The 22246-nt window shown below is 33.9% G+C and overlaps 1 protein-coding gene across 17 annotated transcripts in view; it reads right to left on the bottom strand.

Moving 5' to 3' along the window:
* The window catches only part of LOC127698468 (uncharacterized), a 67974-nt gene that overhangs the window by 20095 nt on the left and 25633 nt on the right, over positions 1-22246 (bottom strand). For all 17 annotated transcript variants that reach the window (XM_052201949.1, XM_052201966.1, XM_052201975.1 and 14 more), the window contains exon 6: positions 21998-22072. In XM_052201949.1, the coding sequence (XP_052057909.1) occupies positions 21998-22072 (75 nt within the window). The remainder of the gene's footprint in view (positions 1-21997; positions 22073-22246) is intronic.

Genomic DNA, 22246 nt, shown 5'->3' with positions numbered 1-22246 from the left:
CCTTTTGTTAAGCATATGAAGGCATGTTGTGTCAAGATTCAATACACAATATTCCTTCTTTTCCATAACAATTGGTGGCACTTTCAGTCTTGAGAATAAAATAAACAAGTGAAACTGCGAGCTACTGCTCCCTGATGATACCCCCGCCCAAATATTTCGGTAAACAGGAAGTTGTTGAGTGATGAATCTGAAAATGCATCACACAGTAAAGCTGACTTATATAAACCCTGAAACCAAATTTCAAAAATCCTTGTATTGTAGTTCCTGAGAAAAACTTGGCTATCATGTGTAAAATGATACAAGTGTTTGGTAAACAGGAAGTTGTTGAGTGATGAATCTGAAAACGCATCACACAGTATAGCTGACTTATATAAACCCTGAAACCAAATTTCAGAAATCTTTGTAATGTAGTTCCTGAGAAAGATGCGACGAAAATATTCATGGGACTGATGGATGGATGGACAGACAGAGGTAAAACTGTATACTCCCCCTTTTTTAAAATGGGGGTATAAATGAACTGACAGATGGACAGACAGACAGAGGTAAAACAGTATACCCCCACTTTTTTAAAGCGTGGGTATAATAATGAGAAATGAGAAAGTATTTTAAAAGTAGACTAATCATGAATAAAATGAGATGTGGGGTATAGGTAACTTAAAAGTAGACTGATCATGAATAAAATGAGATGTGGGTATAAGTAACTTAAAAGTAGACTAATCATGAATAAAATGAGATGTGGGGTATAAGTAACTTAAAAGTAGACTGATCATGAATAAAATGAGATGTGGGGTATAAGTAACTTAAATGTAGACTGATCATAAATAAAATGAGGTGTGGGGTATAAGAAGTTATCTGATAATTTTGGTTCAAACAGGATGAAGGAAGATCTTCACATACTGAGCATTATTGCCCCCTTTCAGATTTTCTCTACTGTGGATTCTTTTATTTTCGTGGGTACCAATTTTTGTGGATTAAGGAAAACTTACATGTTCGTGGATATTTTATTTCATGGTTTTTTCGAAGTCTGCATAGAAGCCTATAGGAATTTTGTCATTCGTTGAATATCTAATTTTGTGGTTCACCTGTACCAACGAAACCCATGAAAATTGGTATCCAATGATTAATAATGAATCCACAGTATCTATTACAGTTTTCAAGAGATTTAATGCATTTTACCCGTATGTTATAGTTTTAGCCATGGTAACCATGTTTGTGTATTGGCTGGGAAAAAAATCCACAAACTTTATACTACATACTGTAAGGATCAATCAACCCACATTTGGTTGAAATTGGTTCAGGAGATAATTTTTGAAGAATTCTACAACAAAGGAAGATGAAGGCAAATGATGGCAATATTGAAAAGCACACATGGCCTTATAGGCCCAGGTAGGCTAAAATACACAAAACATTTCCTGATATCATGCTTCTGAGGGAATAGTAATATTATAAATCTCTGTTTTTGTAAAAGTTCAATTTCTGGTCCTTATTGCAAACAGGGTTCGACACTAACGCTAGTCCGCTAGCCCAAGGCTAGTAAAAATTAGGGAGGGCTAGTAAAGTTTTCATCACAGTAGTCTGACGGGCTATTCAAAGTTTTGTTTATCATACCTGCCAACTTTCACGATTTAGGCGTGTACTACACGATTTTGACCCTTTGTCACGATTGGGATCGTGAAAAAACCTCTAAAACACGATTTTGTGAAAATCTACACGAAATATGATTGTTCTCGATATTGAACTGTTCCCAAGGGAAGACAATCGTGATCAGCTAATCAAATTCTGTGTCTCTCATGATCAAATTAATAAGCCAATCAAAAACGTTTTCTCTTAAGATTATTCTAACATGCTAGATTTTGAACTTGTGTTGTATTCCTAGAGGATTGTAAAATCGTGAACATGGAAGGTTAATTTTCATCTGCCAGGAGGTTCTTAAACAGCTTAAAAATAAAAGCATGGCTGACTGACAAAATTCAATGATGCATTACAAACATAAAGATAATAAATAGTAGTTTATTCACTAATTTATTGACATTACACTTGCTGTAACATATGTCATTTTTGTATTCAATTAAATTACCAAATGGGGCAAATCATTTAAAATACTTCATTTTTCACAAGGACCAAACAAACAGGATCGCAACAAATCCCCAAATGAGGGGTATACCCCTTAAATGAGGGACTGTACCCAAGACATTAGGACAAGGGGTCATTTTACTGTTGTAAAAAAGAAAAATTTAGATTTTTTAACTTAAAAGTGGGAGAATTCATTATATTTGGAACAACTTTAAAGTCTTTTCTAAATGAGGGGTCCAATTATTTTTAATATTAAACATGATAAAGAAGATAAAAATCCAGGAACATTACGAAATTCTTGGACATGTTTTCACCATATAATACCAGATAGATGTATAATTCTTTAGGAAAAGTTTCTTCAAATAATATAGATATATGCTCATTTGTACTTAAAATTGGTTTTTAATGTCCTTACATTGAGGGGTTACCACTCATTTGGGGTGTTGTTCCCAACCTGATAAAAGTCCATCTTTGTGCCTTATTTTAAATTTTAAATGTCAACAATCATTTAATATCCTAACACAAAAAAATAAATCCTGGTCTTCTGGCTACAGATTCATCTGTTCTACTGATATATTAATAATAACTAGAATCATGCTAATAAACTTAAGAAAAAGGCTTGTAAGCTCATCATACAAATATGACTCTTTTAGTAATTGGGAATTTTCTTTAGGGGATTAAACAATATCACTGACATATAATATATACTAAATTATAGGTCTCTGTTAAAAAAGAACAGATTTTTAGGAATAAAATTTCGTCCTGCAAAAAAAAACAAAAAAAAACTGACAAACAACAAGGGAAAAGAAGGAGTCCATGAAGAATTATGACAAAAAACAGCAAGGGCAAACCTTTCCTCTTTTGTTGATGTATTTGTAAATCCCTTACTTACCCATCTTCATTAAAGACACTAGTAATAAAAGACACTAGTAATAATGATAAGTAAAATGAGGAGGAGGATGAAGTAATGATCTAAAGGGGTCTTCAAAATAAGTCGAACACTTGATTAAAATATGATTTTTTTTTTTTTTTTTTTTTTTTTATTGGCAAACCAGTGAAATTTCATGAAACAAAACATGTTCAAAACACTCTGGAAATGCTTCAGAACACATGATTTTGCTTCATTTGTATCAAAATTTTCTGCGGGGGCATGCCCCCAGACCCTCCTAGATAGGGTCGTGCCGAAGGGAGGGCTAGTATTACAAGAAATGATTGTAACAGGATGCTGTTACGAAGTCTACCAAACGAAGCTCCCATAATTCGTAATTCCCAGGGTCGCCTGACATTGGACAAAGTCCAGTGAAAATTGGTTTGGTCCAGTAAAGTTATATGCATTAGTGATGCCTGAGGACTAACCCTGTTTATCATTCAAATCATCTTGGCATGACAAACCAGAATATATATGGTTTAGGGGTGGGGATCTCAACCATTTACAAGATACTAGAACATTGGGGGTGGGGGGAACCCCTGGGGACTGACCCTAAACGTCATTCAAATGTTCTAGACATGACAAACAGGAATATATATGGTTTAGGGGTGGGGATCACGACCATTTACAAGATATAAGAACTTTTTTAAATGACAGGGGGTGGGGGTGACCCCTGGGGACTAACCCTGCATATCATTCAAACCCACTTCTCATGACAAACCAGAATATATATGGTTTAGGGGTGGGGATCTTGACCACTTACAAGATATTAGAACTTTCTTAAATGGCAGGGGTTGGGGGTGACCCCTGGGGACTAACCCTGTATTTCATTTGATGTGCTTTATCATGATAAACCAGAATGTATATGGTTTAGGGGTGGGGAACTCGACCATTTACAAGATATTAGAACTTTCTCAAATGTCAGGGGGTCGGGATGACCCCTGGGGACTAACCCTGTATATCATTCAAACCATCTTAGCATGACAAACCAGAATATATATGGTTTAGGGGTGGGGATCTTGATCACTTACAAGATATTTGAACTTTCTCAAATGACAGGGGGTTGGGATGACCCCTTGGGACTAACCCTGTATATCATTCAAACCATCTTGGTATGACAAACCAGAATATATATGGTTTAGGGGTGGGGATCTTGACCATTTACAAGATATTAGAACTTTCTTAAATAGCAGGGGGTGGGGGTGACCCCTAGGGACTAACCCTGTATATCATTCAAACCATCTTCGCATGACAAACCAGAATATATATGGTTTAGGGGTGGGGATCTTGACCACTTACAAGATATTAGAACTTTCTTAAATGACAGGGGGTGGGGGTGACCCCCTGGGGACTAACCCTGTATTTCATTTGATGTACTTTATCATGACAAACTAGAATATATATGGTTAAGGGGTGGGGATCTCGACCATTTACAAGATATTAGAACTTTCTTAAATAGCAGGGGGAGGGGGTGACCCCTGGGGACTAACCCTGTATATCATTCAAACCATCTTCGCATGATAAACCAGAATATATATGGTTTAGGGGTGGGGATCTTGACCACTTACAAGATATTAGAACTTTCTTAAATGGAAGGGGTTGGGGGCGACCCCTGGGGACTAACCCTGTATTTCATTTGATGTGCTTTATCATGACAAACCAGAATGTATATGGTTTAGGGGTGGGGAATTCGACCATTTAGAAGATATTAGAACTTTCTCAAATGGCAGGGGGTCGGGATGACCCCTGGGGACTAACCCTGTATATCATTCAAACCATCTTATCATGAAAAACCAGAATGTATATGGTTTAGGGGTGGGGATCTTGACCACTTACAAGATATTAGAACTTTCTTAAATGGCAGGGGGTGGGGGTGACCCCTGGGGACTAACCCTGTATTTCATTTAATGTGCTTTATCATTTAGAACATTTTCAATTAAAAAGATTGTGTCTATCACAAACGGTTTTCAATTTATAATCATTTGAAAATTTAAAAAAATAAAATCCCATAGGGTTCTATAGTAAAACCCTCCTTTCTTTTTGCCCCTCATAGTACCCCTTTATAAACCCCATTGCACAAACAAAACCCTGATTGCACCACTAGACATGTAAGTCTAACATATTGTGAAACCCTAAGTTAATCTGACAAGCGGTTTTGGAGAACGGGTGCGGACAAGTTCAAATTTAAAAGTGGCGGATGAAGAAGAAGAAGAAGAATAATAACTAGATTTGCCATTGCAAGCAATAGCGGATGTCACCCTCCCCCCCATTGCCACTAAGTGGCAGCCATCTCAAAATTTTAAACAGTGAATGCACATATATGCATGGCAATACATCTTTCTGTAAATTTTCAGAACATTAGGAGCATTTTGAAATTTTCACATTTTTTGCTATTTCCATGGCAACAGCGACCATTTTGGAAATTCCAAAGTCAAAAGTCTTATCTATACATGCCAGTTAGCATTAATATAAAGTTATATTAAGCTTGGTGCATTTTGAAATTTTGACATTTTTGCTGGTTTCCATGGTAACAAAGACCATTCCCAAAATTGTAATGACAGATGCCACATTGGTACATGGGAGGGAACAAACCATCACAGTTTCAATGGATTTGACCTACCATTTTAAGAGAGAAAATGCTACTTTAAGGTTTTTCCCATAGGGTTATAATGGGAAACCTTTCCCCAGTTTCCATGGCAATACAGTAGTTCCGATGATTCTTAAAATCATCCGAAACCTGCATATAGTGGATACCTATGTTGTATAAAAATTTGATGATTTTTAGGTAAGGCATTCTCAAATTAGTCATCAAAAACAAAAACAAAAATTTTCACATTTTTGCTGTTTCCATGGAAACGGAGGCTATTTTAAAGTTCCAAAGTTTCACTGCAACTCCACTGATGGTGGTCCTCCTTATGCTCAACAATCATGAAGATTGGTTCCATTGCCTCAGAGAAAACTGCCGGACAAAATTAGGTGGAAGAAAAATAATAATAATAGGGAAAAAGAAACAGAGGAAAAGCAATATGTCACCCGACATTGTTGATCGGGTGACATAATAATAATAAGAACTGAGCAAAACCAATAAGTCTTCGTTTGGGAGACTTAATAATAATTTCACTAGCCCTGCAGGCTAGTGCATACATTTAGTTAGTGTCAAACCCTGGCAAACTCTATTTACGCAATGTCCCATGTCTTAACTTTGCATACAGTAACAGACTATTCTTCGATATCTTATTATCTATTAATATTTATATATTCTTGACTTCAGTGACTTTTTTTTTCTGTTCCCAGGTTATTCAACTAATAGAGGTAAGAGGAGGAGTGTTGAGTTCTCAATCATTTGGCCTATAAATGCAGATAATTAAAAAAGTTTACTTTAGTCTGAATGCTGACCTACACTAAGGCTGCATCAATACACTAAATCACATGATCATAGTGACTTGAGATAAATGTACAAACATAGATTGGTGTAAAACTGGACCAGATTGAGAAGCAGAATGTGTACTCAACTGATTTTGTGAGGATGCTGACCTCTGTTCCAGGATACGTCCATGTACTAGATCACATTATCATTCAATTGTAGTGAAAAACATAGATAGTCATGCCTAAAACTTAAATCTTTACTTGGACATGGATAATATCAATAGCTAATGAATATGGGTAACTCGATCTGTGACACAGAGGTATGTCTCGCCTGTCAGCATAAAATTCAAAAAAAAGAAAATCTGATGGACAGCAACATTGCAAAAGCAATCCCTATGTCTAGCTTTCCAGGACTTCTGTCCAAGTGAGACAAAAACTAGTTTTACCCTGCCAAATATTAGTGTGCCTCTCTGAAATTTAGGCAAGAGTGCACCAGCTTAAATGTCTCACAAGCTCATTTATGTTGAAAGCATTTACAATAAAGGTTTGACTACAGATATCACACACACTTAACATTATCAAAATCCAAAAAAATACGGTCAAGTCATATGAACCCTTCCCGACAGACACGTACACCTTGCAATCAGTTGATACACAAATTGGTCATAGTATCTGAGAAAAGGACCTAAAAAGGAGATCTGAATATTGATCAATGAACCATACAATTAGGTTAAGGTCAGATGAACCCTGCCAGAGCAACATAAACATACCTAAAAAGACCAAAAAAAAAAATAACATTGACTAAGACCATGAAAATGAGGTCAAGGTCAAATGAACCCTCCCAGGGGGACAAGTACACCTTACAATCAAATATAGTTGACTTTTTGCTATTAGTATCTGAGATTAAGACCTAATAACTACAAGAGTGCACACACTGAAATGTCTCGCCTTCTTTACTAATCATTGATATATATGTTGATAGTCCTAAATATAAAGCTTTAATACAACTGTCACATAAACTTAACATTAACTAAGAAAACTAAACATTGACCAATGAACCATGAAAATGAGGTCAAGGTCAGATGAACCGTGCCAGGCAGACATGTACAGTTAACAATTCTTCCATATAACAAATATAGTTGACCTATTGCTTATAGTTTAAGAAAAACAGACCAAAACACAAAAACTTAACACTTGATCAATGAACCGTGAAAATGAGGTCAAGGTCATATAAAACCTGCGTGACTGACATATAGATCATAAAATATTTCCATACACCAAATATAGTTGACCTATGGCATATAGTATTAGAAAAAAAGACCAAAACTCAAAAACTTAACTTTGACCACTGAACCATGAAAACGAGGTCAATGTCAGATGACACCTGCCAGCTAGACATGTACACCTTACAATCATTCCATACACCAAATATAGTAGACCTATTGCATACAGTATAAGAAAAACAGACCAAAACACAAAAACTTAACTATAACCACTGAACCATGAAAATGATGTCAAGGTCAGATGACACCTGCCAGTTGGACATGTACACCTTACAGTCCTTCCATACACCTGTAGAGTACAGAGACTGGGTACATGTATTTTATAGTGACATATGTGATATAAATGTAAATCTATGCATAGACATGGATAAGATATTTTTGATGTATGTTTTTAATTAGTATCCATGAAGCATATTGTTTAATATTCTGTAATTTTTTATTAAAGTCCTTTTGTGTAGGAAATAGTAACTGTTCCAAATAACTTGTACTATACTAGTCTGAAACATATTCATAATTGAGGCAAATAAGTTTTAATTAATATTTAATTGAGTAAAGTTAGAACAATTACAATGATATTATTTTCTTTAGAAATATTGTATTGCTGACATGGGAATATTTGATAAATAATCTGAAATTCATCTTTATAATTTACCAGTTCATAATAATAATCCACCGAATAATCCACAACTAAATGTCGTCTGCAATTTAGGCCATGCGGTCATCACGCTTGGTTGAATCCAATATTCACTTTCAGTTGATTATAAATCGATAACGATAACTTCTCTGTATTACAAAGTTTATACGTTCCATTATTACATCTATCTGTCATTGTATGTTGATTTTTGAAACGAAATGTCTTGTATTTTTGTGAAGATCCAACTTTAGCAACTGTAGTAACTTCACGCACCTTGCTTGATTTTATGAATGAAATGTACTGACATGCGCAGTGGAACCCATGTGTCACTTGGGACGATTTTTCAATAAAAACACTATTTTTACGTTTCGGCAACTGTTTTTAAATACTCTTTGTAATTCCTTTTAGTATTTGTAGTCAACGTCTTCAATGTTTTGCAGATGTTAATGCTCACTATCCTTGATATTTGTCATTTTGGTTCGCCGGTGACACACATAACTTTTGGCAATGTTGTTTACGTATTGTGACTTCCGGTGAAGTTTTACTGGTGTATTTTTAGCTACTATAGAAATTTGTTTAGTACCATACAAAATTTGTTTATTATATGACTGTTACTAAAATTGTATATTATTATGATTTTTGTAATTTATTTGAGAATTCAAATATTTCGTTGGACAGCAAGCGCGCGATCCAACAATTTTCCAACTTTGCCAACAATCCAACAATCCAACATTGACGTAATTTCGACGCTTGTTCGTCAGTTCTGCTTAAATCTTTGGTCGTTACAGTTAGTATTTTATTTCGCTCATCATTAATTTTTGTCAAAATGGTTAATTTTCTCACAAACTTCATTTTTTTGGGGTTAAATTGTAAAGGAAAATAGTAAATTTAGCGTTTTCTAAGTTAGAAAGGAATATTTCAGTTTTAGCGGACTCTTAGGAGCCGGACTCCTATATTTTTTTATCTTTTGCTTAAAGTATTTTATTCTTTTAGTAAATTTAGGAAAGTTCTTAAAACTGTTTTAAAATATCTTTTGGGTTAATTATTGTATTATTGCTGGCAAAGCTTTATTTCCCAAGTTTATCTTTTAAAGTTAGAATTATTGAAATTGTTCATTGTATTTCATGTTACTGTTAACGTTCGTATTTTTTTAATAAATACAATTAAATAGGAAAACATTTGGCAATTAAGGGATAATTTCCTAAAGGTCTGGAAATTATAATAAACAAAACAGTTTATGTAAGGTATAAACTGTATTTCATTGTTAGTTTTTATTCAGGAAAGGTTCTGAATATAACTAATAATAATAAACATTTTTTTATGTAACTGGTGAGGTATCAGTTATTACTATATACAAAAATGTCAGAAAAAGGTATTCTGACTAAATTCACTTGAAATTAGTATTTTCTGTAAGGGTAATTTATTTTCTTAGTTATATAGCAGGACTCAGCCTTTTATGTATTTTTCTAACATACCAACATACAATTATATTGGTAATAGCAAGTGTTATTTTTTTTAGAATTGCACGGACAAAGTTATCCTGCAATCATAAAGATTTTATTAATCATCTCTTGAGTGTAGAGATAAATTATTACATGTATACTGAATAGATTCTTGTCATATCATTTAAGAGTCTATAATTTAATTATCTTACTACTTAAAATTGTTGTTTATCCTGAATATTAATGAAAATCTCTGATTCTCAAAATGAATAAAATATAGAAACTTATATATGTTACTTTTAACAAATGCCTATATTATACTGACCAGATCATATCTTGTCATACTGACTTAGCAATTTCCAAAATACTCATAATTTTGGGTAAAACTTTTGGGTCAAGCATTTCAAGCCCCTGCCCGCTACATAATTTTGGCATCCACGGTGGGATTCATTAAACTTTATTGGATCCTGTGATACGAACCTTTTGAAGTGTAATAGATTATCAGTGAAATGGGTAAACCAAGGTCTGTTCGATCAAGAAAGACTGACACATATAATAGAGGACATAGTAGCCAATTAGAATCAGAAACAGAGGACAGTGAAATCCATACTCTCCACACCACTGATGACGAAACATGTCATTCTGGAAGTGATCAAGTTTATGAAGCTTCTCATGACTTGTCTGACATAGAGACTGAGGAAGAAGAAGAAACAATAATTTTAAGACCCAGATCCAAATTAAGTAAGAGACCAAGTCCTAGAAAACCTGGCTCTCCAAGAAGGTCCTCCAGATATAGAAAGCAAAATGATCTAGAAAATAAGTCAGAACCTCAAAACCAAGGTGATTCTGGGATATATGATATTATTAAAGTAGCTATACAAGATATGACTGGTCAAGTAGTATCAGCCATTCAAAATGCTTTTACTGGCATTACAAAACAATATAGGCATACTAATGCTTCAAGTGAGCAACAAAAACATGCTAAAAGTATAACAATTGCTAATAATAGTAATTCAATTTCTAAAGTTAGAAAAAGTAAACCAAGTTTTACATCTAATAGTAATTTAGATTTTACATCAGCATCTGAGTATGATGAAACTGATGATGAAGTATTTAGTGATGCATGCTCTGATATTGATACTGATAGTATTGACACAGATGTTATAACCCATAGTAAACGATCAAAATCGAAAATTGGGTTTTCCAATGCTAAACTCCCCTCTTTCACAGGGAAAGAAAAATGGGAAGTGTGGATAAATAGATTTGAAGCAGTAGCAAATTTACAAAATTGGGATAATAAAACCAAATTAAGTGAATTGTTAACCAGGCTTCAAGGGGAAGCTGGTGATTTTGTGTTTGACCAATTAAACAATAAAACATTAAAAAATTACTCAAAATTAGCAACAGAACTTAAAAACAGATTTGGGGTCTTTGAAAATAAAAGAACATATAAAGTACAATTTAACAGACGTACCCAAAAACCAAATGAAGACACTGCAGACTATGCTGCAGAATTAAAACGTATATATGACAAGGCCTATTCAAACAGACATGCTAAAATTAGGCAGGAAGACCTGCTTCAAAGATTCTTAATGGGATTGTCAGATAATGAAGCAAGAATTCATATAGAACTGACAAAAGACCCCAAAACTATAGAGGAAGCAGTACAGGAGGTTATTACCTATAGGGAGACAACTTCAGAAACACAGGAAGGTCATTCAGGAAAAAATACCAAAGTTAGGCAACTAAAGAAACCGAATAATCAAAGCTCCCAAAAATCAGACCAGACAATAGAAAAGAAACAGAACACCAATTTTGACAAACAAGGTTCCACAAACACAGAAAAAGATGTAATTTCGGTAACCAAAGATGAATTACAGAAAATGTTTGACCAAATGTACCAGGACAAGAAAAGAAATGATGAGACACAGACATCAGTAACAGGACATAAGTATCCTGATGAAAGACAGTTTGACAGACAGCCCTTCAATGTCAATGCACCATCTTATGTTCCAAATCGGAATTATAGGAAGAACAATTCAGACAGAAACACTAACCCAGAAAATATCCCAAAATGTTATTATTGTGGTCAACCCGGTCATTATGCCAGAAAATGCTATAGTAATCCCAATAGACAAACAGATTATAGAAATAATAAGGCTACTCCTCCAAGACAGATGAATAAGCCTTACACTCCCCCCAACAGTAATACTAGTCTGTCACAAGGTGAATTTAAATCAGATGGATATACATTAAACTAGAACGGGTTAACCCAGCTGACCAGGAGTTGGCCCTTAAGTTTAATGAAAATGGTCATAAATTGGACAACATTGGTGTACATGAACCAACAAGCAGTATAACTTTATTTAGTAATAGTAATAGTAAAGAGGAAAATATTAGTAATAGTGGAAGTAATAGTAATAGTAATAGTGAAAATATTAGTAATAGTAATAGTAATGAGGAAAATATTAGTAATAGTAATAGTAATGAGGAAAATAATAGTAATAGTGAAAATATAGTAAAACAGGGAAATACTTGTAATAGTAACACATCTTTTGTCACTTTAGAAGATAAAAATTTAGTTTGTTCTACACCAATTTTAGGTAGTGAACCATCAATTGCAAGTAATGTAATTGCAAGACAAGTACTCCGAAGTGATGGAGTTTATGTTGAAGGACATATCCAAGGGTCTGAGGTTAATTTTACTGTAGATACAGGGGCAGTTCGGACAGTGTTATCCGTGCATGCCTTTAATAAAATTCCTCGTGTTAATAGACCAATCTTGGAAAAGTCTAATACTTTAGCTTGTGCTGATGGCAAACCCTTAAAGGAGCTAGGGAAAGCTATTTTTGAAATTAAATTAGGAAATTTATGTTTTAGTACAGAAATGATAGTAGCAAATATAGAAGATGAAGCTTTGTTGGGACTAGATGTTTTAATGAAGTCTCAGTGGGGTCCTGCTGATATAAAGTTAACGGATGGAATTATACTGCTTGGTGGTCATGCTATCCATTGTACCCAAATTGGCCAAACAAATAAACTTATTCGAAAAATTTATGTGGCTGATAACTATGAAATTCCCCCAAGGTCTGAAATTTTGATTGATGTTTTTGTTGACCGATTTCATGATGATTCTCCTGAAACAGTTCAAGATTGTATTTTGGAACCCTCTGAGAATTTTTCAGAGAGATTTTTATTAGTAATGGCACCATGTTTAGTAAACATAAGCCGAAATGTTACTTGTAAAACTCGTATAATGAACCCCTATGATTACAAAAACACCTTGTATCAAGATACAGTAATTGGTTCAGCAGAAGTTGTTGAACATGAACCAAAGATATTATTAGAATGTGAGGACACACTTGAAGTAAATAACCAAAATGCAATGAGAAGACTGAAATTTCATGACTCAAATTTAGTGTCTGGGAAGGGGGTATCCAAAGAAGAAATAATTAGACATTTGACTAATAAAGAAAAAGAAAAAGCTGTAACTAGAAATGTGCCAGTACATTTAAAAGACATGTTCCAAAATATTGCACCTGGACATTCAGAAACAGAGATGGATGCCATAGCTGACATTTTGAATAAATACTCTGATACCTTCTCCAAAGATGAAACCGACCTAGGAAGAACCAGTCTTCTTGAGTTTTGTATTGAGACTGGAGATGCAAAACCAATTAAACAACCCCCTAGACGAGTTCCTATGGCTTATGCAGGTGAAGAAAAGAAGTTGATTGACCAAATGACGAATCAAGGGATAATTCAGAAGTCAACATCTCCTTGGTCGAGCCCCCTTGTACTAGTATTAAAGAAAAACGGGAAGGTTAGAGCGTGCTGTGATTACAGAATTTTAAATCGGGCTACAAAACCCGAAGCATGGCCTCTTCCACGCATCCAGGATTGCTTGGATACTGTTGCTGGTGGCGTTATATTTAGTACCTTTGATTTGACCAGTGGTTTTAATCAGATTCCCGTTAGAAAAGAAGATATTCCCAAAACTGCATTTGTAACTAAATACGGTTTATATGAATACAAAACCTTACCATTTGGACTCACAAATGGACCAGCTTGTTGCCAAAGACTGATGGAGTTGGTCCTTAGTGGTCTTCAGTGGCAGATTTTATTGATATATTTAGATGATATCATTTTATTTTCATCCAATTTCTCCCAACATTTAGAAAGATTAGATATTGTCCTTAAAAGACTTCAGGAAGCTGGTTTAAAATTAAAACCTGAAAAATGTAATATTTTTCAAACTGAAGTTACATTTTTGGGCCATGTAGTGTCTGAACAAGGCATACAACCCAACCCTGATAATATTACAAAAATATTGGAATGTCCAGTTCCCAAAACAGTAAAAGGCGTAAGACATATACTAGGCCTTGGGAGTTATTATAGGCGCTTTATCAGAAATTTTTCTGATTTAGTTAAACCATTGACAGAATTAACTAAAAAGTCTTCAAAATTTGTATGGTCTGAAAACTGTCAGCTAGCCTTTGAACATCTAAAGCAACAATTTGTAAGTCCAGGTATATTAGCATATCCGAGAGATGAAGGTGAATACATACTTGACACGGATGCCAGTGATGACGCTATTGGCGCAGTATTACAGCAATTTCAAAATGGTGATCTTAAAGTAATAGCTTATGGTAGTCGAACTTTGAACAAAGCAGAAAGAAACTACTGCATAACTGACAAAGAGTTGTTAGCAGTTAGGTACTTCGTCGAGTATTACAAGCAATATCTTTTAGGTAGAACATTTACAGTGCGTACAGACCACCAAGCACTTATATGGCTTTTCAGTTTAAAAGAACCAACTGGTCGTATAGCTAGATGGATTGAAATCCTTTCCAATTTCACATTCACTATACAATACAGGCCAGGTCCTAAACATGGCAATGCTGATTTTATGTCTAGATGTTTAAATCCAAAAGATTGTGACTGCCCATTAAATGATAACATGGAATATTTAACATGTGGGCCTTGTAAAAAATGTACAAGAAGAGCCCAAATTATGTTAAGTACCTGGAAACCCTTCTTTTCTGATAATCAAATTGAAATAAATGATAAAGAAACAAACACCAAAACTGTTTTAAATGCAGTCAAAACTAGAAAACAAACTAACCAGGAAAATGAATGTACAGTTTGGAATATGGGTCATACCTATGAAAAATTAAAAGAACTTCAAAATAAAGACGAAGATGTTGGCCCTATTCTCAGATGGAAAATATCAGGCAAAAAGTCATGTGACATTGACCTGCAAAGTAAAAGTCCAGCTACTAGACATTACTATCATTTTCGGGACAGTCTTGTACTTCAAGAGGGACTCCTGTTTAGAAAATTTGAAAAACAAAATAAAACTGGACAGTATTTACAATTTTTAACCCCAGAAAAATTAAAATATGAAGTTTTACATAGCATGCATGATGCAATTATATCTGGTCATTTAGGCAAGAGAAAAACCACTGAAAAATTGCTCCAAAGATTTTATTGGTTTGAATTAAGGGAAGATGTCAGAATTTGGATTGCAAAATGTGAAGTTTGTGGGGCAAATAAACCTCCATCAAAAACTGCAAGGGCTCCTTTAGGTAATATGCCTACTGGTGCACCTTGGGATAGACTTGCCACAGATATAATGGGCCCTTTCCCTGTTACCCCAAGAGGTAACAAATATATACTGACAATAACTTGTCATTTTACCAAGTGGGTTGAAATATTTGCTATACAGGACCAGACTGCTGCAACTTGTGCAAACCATATTTTAAACGACGTAATATGTCGATATGGATGTCCTTTGTCCCTTCATTCCGATCAGGGTCGAAATTATGAAAGCGACATATTCAAAGAGCTCTGTGAGCTTTTAGAAATTCATAAAACTAGAACCAGTCCTAGAAATCCAAAGGGAAACGGACAATGTGAAAGATTTAACCGTACCGTTCTAGGAATGATTAAATCTTATATAAAAGGGGAACAAACCAAATGGGACAAAAATTTGGGATGTTTGGCTGGGGCATACAGAGCCACACCCAATGAATCAACTACCTTAACCCCTAATCTTATGCTTTTGGGTCGAGAGATAAGATTGCCACCTGAAATATTAAAAGGGGGTATTCCCTTAACCCTTATAAAAGAAAATTGTAGCAACTATGGAGAACATGTACAAAATCTTAGAAATAGTCTTCAAAAAGCTCATAAAGTAGCTAGAGCCCATTTGCAAGTAAATGCAAAAAGAAGAAAAGATTATTATGACAAAAAGTCAAATCTAACCATTTTTGAAGTAAATGACAAAGTATGGTGCATGTTAGGAAACAAAAAGGGAATTAGTCCCAAGTTACAGGCATTGTACACTGGTCCATGTCTGATAACAAGAAAATTTAATGATATAAATTACGAAATTCAAGTAGACAAAGTGGTCTAAGAAAAGTCGTTAATCACGACAAGTTGAAACAATATAATGGAGAAAATATACCAAAGTGGATCAAAACTTCAGTCAAAAAAATATGATCTCTTGCTATATATTACCCTTACTGGGGATTAAGACTAAAATTTCATTTAGTCTTTTACTATTAGTGTATCATATGAATATTATTTTCTAGTTGAAAAAAAAAAATGTTAAATGTTTGCAAATATGTAAACATGGACCAATATAAAATGTATATATTTATAAATCTGAAATTTATGTTTGGACTAAAGTCTGATATAAATATTTGTTGAATAAAATTAACATTGTCATAAGGTTTGACGATGTATAATAATAATTATACTAAGAATATAGGGCTTACTCCCAAAGCTAAACCATTCCTTGTAAAGTTAAGGAATAAAGTAACATGAACTGAAATCAAAGGTCATGTGTACTTTTAGTGTGAAATACATTGTTGAGTTTATAATACACGTAATAAATAAGTCGTCAAAGTTTAATGATGTTGACAAGAATCTATCAGGGAAATGAATAAAAAGAAAAATGTATATATGAATATATACATGATATATATATTTATACTTTTGCATCATAAATTTCAAAATAAGATTTTTTAGTATGTTGGTGTGTACAAAAAGGCAACATAGGCGAGTCCTTGACAAATTTTTGTACAAGTGACTCAAAACCTGCCTCTTTTTGTACTTTCAGATGGCTTATCAATTAAAGTGTAAACGGGGACTGGTCTATAAATGTATGCACTGCATTTACCCAGAATCTTTTCTGGCCGAGAAGAATAGGGTAGAGGCCCATATTTTGAAAAGGCACCTGGCATTGGATAAGGCAAGATACTATTGTACGTTGTGTATGTTTAGATGTAATGACCGCAAGAATTTGGACAGGCACCTAGTTTCATTTGTGCCTCACCTCCGCCAGAAGGAAACTCAAATAGCTTCTAATAAATACCTTGGGGACCTAGCTTATTTAAAGGAGAGTCCAGCCCCCCACAGTTTCAACACTACAGTAAGGGACTATGTGCCTTTGACACAAGGTGAGAGTGCTAGATTTTGGGCAACCAAGTCCCGTGGCGAGCCAGTGTCACCCTTGGTTTCTCTGCCATTGCCTCAGGCCTCTAATCCTGTCAGCCTTCCACCTGCTTACTATCATATGCCTACCATGTCATCCACAACAACTCTTGCCAGCATACCGCCTTCTTACCATTATCTGCCTACCATGACATCTACCACACCTGCAAACCTACCGCAACCTTCCTACCAGCATCTGCCTATTATGTCATCTACCATACCTGCCGATCATCTTTTACCACAAACCATGCCTCATTTTCAAACTGCTACAGCTCAATCTCATTTGCCAGTACCATCATTATATCCAACAACTACAGCAACCGGTCGACCACAACAATCCACCATACCATCCGCTCCAACTTTACAGATGTCAACAATGCCTTCCACAACTCATTTCTATACAGCCGAACCTCTAGAACAATCTTTAAACATACCATCTCCATCCATTAATACAACCATTACCACCACAGCTGATCTTTCATCTTATCTACCAATCGATGTGGATGAATGTCGTGACTATGAGGCATTTTCACCTGAGATTGGCTCCCCTACAAGGAAGGTCCTTGAAAGGGAGGCGGTAGCCATGTCAAAAGATGAAGAGGTGATGGAATGCATCTTGCCACAGTTGTTGGGGCAGGATCCGTCAGGTACCTGTAGCATCCTGGATGCAAGGCATGCCATATCAAATGACAAAAAGAAACCAGATGTCTCAGAGGATTCAAACCACCAAATTATTCAGGCCCTTGCAAATTTGACTAAGAGTCAACAATTAATCCTACAAGAGTTGGGGCACTTAAACAAATCTGTTACCACCTTGTCTTCCGACATCTCGTTTCTAAGAGGCCAGTTTAGGCAACAGGAACGTATCATCAATAGACAGCAGAGAGTACTTGACCGTCTCAACACAGTAAACCGAATACCTAGAGCCAACGCCAGAACTACCCCCTACAATAGAACCACAGCTGCAGGTACACAAAAGAAACCGAAAGTAAAGTCCGTTGTAGTTAAAGATAATTAATTTTAGATTCAATATAGATGTAATTTTATATTTTAATGGAAATTTTAAGGTATTGTTTATTTGGGTTGTTAATATCAAAAGTAATTTCAGGTTAAGATTAAAAGTTATTTAAATTTACTTAGATTGAAAATTTATCTTTGAAATTCATGAAAAGTTTATAAGTTATTTATATTAGATATAGTCAAAGCTTTCGAGTGTTAAAAGTTAATTTGGGGTGTATTTTTGAACTTATATTTAAATATTTTGGTACTGTTTACATGGTAACTAAATTTTCCTTCAGAAAACCTCTGGTTCTTAGCCATGTTCCACATTGTTCTTAATGTTCAGTAATTTTTCACATTTGGTATATATAAACAAGTCTGTCTGGTATCTACCGCCCTCGTGCTGATGGTCATAATGGTGAAACTTCTGGTGTATCTGAAAAATATTATATAAAAAGAATATATTTTTGTAGTTTTTTTACATAATTTAATATATTACCATGTATTTTAGTTATAATCATAGATGGTATTAATAAGAAAACTAATTTCATTCAGTTTTGGAAATAATTCTTAAAATATTAAGTCTATTTTTCTTTTTAAGAAGTACATGTATATGCAATTATTAAAGGCATAGAAAAAAAAAAATCAAAACTTTAAATGGAAGCTTTTAAAAAAAAAAAAAGAATTAAAAAGTATTTGCGGGGACGCAAATAATAGTAAGGGGGTAAAATGTAGAGTACAGAGACTGGGTACATGTATTTTATAGTGACATATGTGATATAAATGTAAATCTATGCATAGACATGGATAAGATATTTTTGATATATGTTTTTAATTAGTATCCATGAAGCATATTGTTTAATATTCTGTAATTTTTTATTAAAGTCCTTTTGTGTAGGAAATAGTAACTGTTCCAAATAACTTGTACTATACTAGTCTGAAACATATTCATAATTGAGGCAAATAAGTTTTAATTAATATTTAATTGAGTAAAGTTAGAACAATTACAATGATATTATTTTCTTTAGAAATATTGTATTGCTGACATGGGAATATTTGATAAATAATCTGAAATTCATCTTTATAATTTACCAGTTCATAATAATAATCCACCGAATAATCCACAACTAAATGTCGTCTGCAATTTAGGCCATGCGGTCATCACGCTTGGTTGAATCCAATATTCACTTTCAGTTGATTATAAATCGATAACGATAACTTCTCTGTATTACAAAGTTTATACGTTCCATTATTACATCTATCTGTCATTGTATGTTGATTTTTGAAACGAAATGTCTTGTATTTTTGTGAAGATCCAACTTTAGCAACTGTAGTAACTTCACGCACCTTGCTTGATTTTATGAATGAAATGTACTGACATGCGCAGTGGAACCCATGTGTCACTTGGGACGATTTTTCAATAAAAACACTATTTTTACGTTTCGGCAACTGTTTTTAAATACTCTTTGTAATTCCTTTTAGTATTTGTAGTCAACGTCTTCAATGTTTTGCAGATGTTAATGCTCACTATCCTTGATATTTGTCATTTTGGTTCGCCGGTGACACACATAACTTTTGGCAATGTTGTTTACGTATTGTGACTTCCGGTGAAGTTTTACTGGTGTATTTTTAGCTACTATAGAAATTTGTTTAGTACCATACAAAATTTGTTTATTATATGACTGTTACTAAAATTGTATATTATTATGATTTTTGTAATTTATTTGAGAATTCAAATATTTCGTTGGACAGCAAGCGCGCGATCCAACAATTTTCCAACTTTGCCAACAATCCAACAATCCAACATTGACGTAATTTCGACGCTTGTTCGTCAGTTCTGCTTAAATCTTTGGTCGTTACAGTTAGTATTTTATTTCGCTCATCATTAATTTTTGTCAAAATGGTTAATTTTCTCACAAACTTCATTTTTTTGGGGTTAAATTGTAAAGGAAAATAGTAAATTTAGCGTTTTCTAAGTTAGAAAGGAATATTTCAGTTTTAGCGGACTCTTAGGAGCCGGACTCCTATATTTTTTTATCTTTTGCTTAAAGTATTTTATTCTTTTAGTAAATTTAGGAAAGTTCTTAAAACTGTTTTAAAATATCTTTTGGGTTAATTATTGTATTATTGCTGGCAAAGCTTTATTTCCCAAGTTTATCTTTTAAAGTTAGAATTATTGAAATTGTTCATTGTATTTCATGTTACTGTTAACGTTCGTATTTTTTTAATAAATACAATTAAATAGGAAAACATTTGGCAATTAAGGGATAATTTCCTAAAGGTCTGGAAATTATAATAAACAAAACAGTTTATGTAAGGTATAAACTGTATTTCATTGTTAGTTTTTATTCAGGAAAGGTTCTGAATATAACTAATAATAATAAACATTTTTTTATGTAACTGGTGAGGTATCAGTTATTACTATATACAAAAATGTCAGAAAAAGGTATTCTGACTAAATTCACTTGAAATTAGTATTTTCTGTAAGGGTAATTTATTTTCTTAGTTATATAGCAGGACTCAGCCTTTTATGTATTTTTCTAACATACCAACATACAATTATATTGGTAATAGCAAGTGTTATTTTTTTTAGAATTGCACGGACAAAGTTATCCTGCAATCATAAAGATTTTATTAATCATCTCTTGAGTGTAGAGATAAATTATTACATGTATACTGAATAGATTCTTGTCATATCATTTAAGAGTCTATAATTTAATTATCTTACTACTTAAAATTGTTGTTTATCCTGAATATTAATGAAAATCTCTGATTCTCAAAATGAATAAAATATAGAAACTTATATATGTTACTTTTAACAAATGCCTATATTATACTGACCAGATCATATCTTGTCATACTGACTTAGCAATTTCCAAAATACTCATAATTTTGGGTAAAACTTTTGGGTCAAGCATTTCAAGCCCCTGCCCGCTACACACCGAATATACTAGCCCTATTGCTTATAGTATCTAAGATATGGACTTGACCACCAAAACTTAACCTTGTTCACTGATCCATGAAATGAGGTCGAGGTCAAGTGAAAACTGTTTGACGGGCCTGAAGACCTTGCAAGGTACGCACATACCAAATATAGTTATTCTTCTACTTATAATAAGAGAGAATTTAACATTACAAAAAATGTTAACTTTTTTTTCAAGTAGTCACTGAACCATGAAAATGAGGTCAAGGACATTGGACATGTGACTGATGGAAACTTCGTAACATGAGGCATCCATATACAAAGTATGAAGCATCCAGGTCTTCCATCTTCTAAAATATAAAGCTTTTAAGAAGTTAGCTAACGCCGCTGCCGTAGCCACCGGATCACTATCCCTATGTCGAGCTTTCTGCGACAAAAGTCGCAGGCTCGACAAAAACTAAATCTTGATCACTGATCCAAGATCAGGTGAACCCTGCCTGACAGATGTGAAAACCTTGCAAGGGTCACATATATCAAATAAAGTTATCCTATTACTGACGAGAAAGAAATTTACATGACAAAAGGAAAACTAACAGGTTAAACAAAAGTCATTAGTGGTATTAAAATAATCAAATCTTTTTTTTGTACTTTTTAATAATTTGGAATATGGCGCCCTATGATAGTCTCTGTAAAATTAATTTTAGATTTGAAGCAATTTAAACTTTGACATATTGTATTAAGCCTAGTCTATTGTTGCAGACTGTATGTTCTAGATATGTTATGGTTTTGTTGTTAGGAAAGCTGTCTCGTTGTGTATACTCCACATCTCTTTTTAATCATACAGCATACCTTCAATTTCTGAAAGTTTTTGTGCATCTCCTGTTTCATCAAGAACCATCATATCACCACCAGCTAGAGCATCACCTGCAAGATAATTTCAGAAGTAAGTAATTTTCAAAGAAAGAAAGAGGTACATTTTCTGAAAAGCTCAATGTCATTATAAAGTTTTTTTTAATTTTCTATGTAAAATTCCTATTTACCAGTGTGTGTTATATATAAACAAAATAGCTTTTATAATATTTCCTTTACTGACAGTCA

This window comes from Mytilus californianus, unplaced genomic scaffold (assembly GCF_021869535.1).
Source record: "Mytilus californianus isolate M0D057914Y unplaced genomic scaffold, xbMytCali1.0.p SCAF_1, whole genome shotgun sequence".
Classification (NCBI taxonomy): domain Eukaryota; kingdom Metazoa; phylum Mollusca; class Bivalvia; order Mytilida; family Mytilidae; genus Mytilus; species Mytilus californianus.
This window is presented reverse-complemented; position numbering and strand designations above follow the sequence as displayed.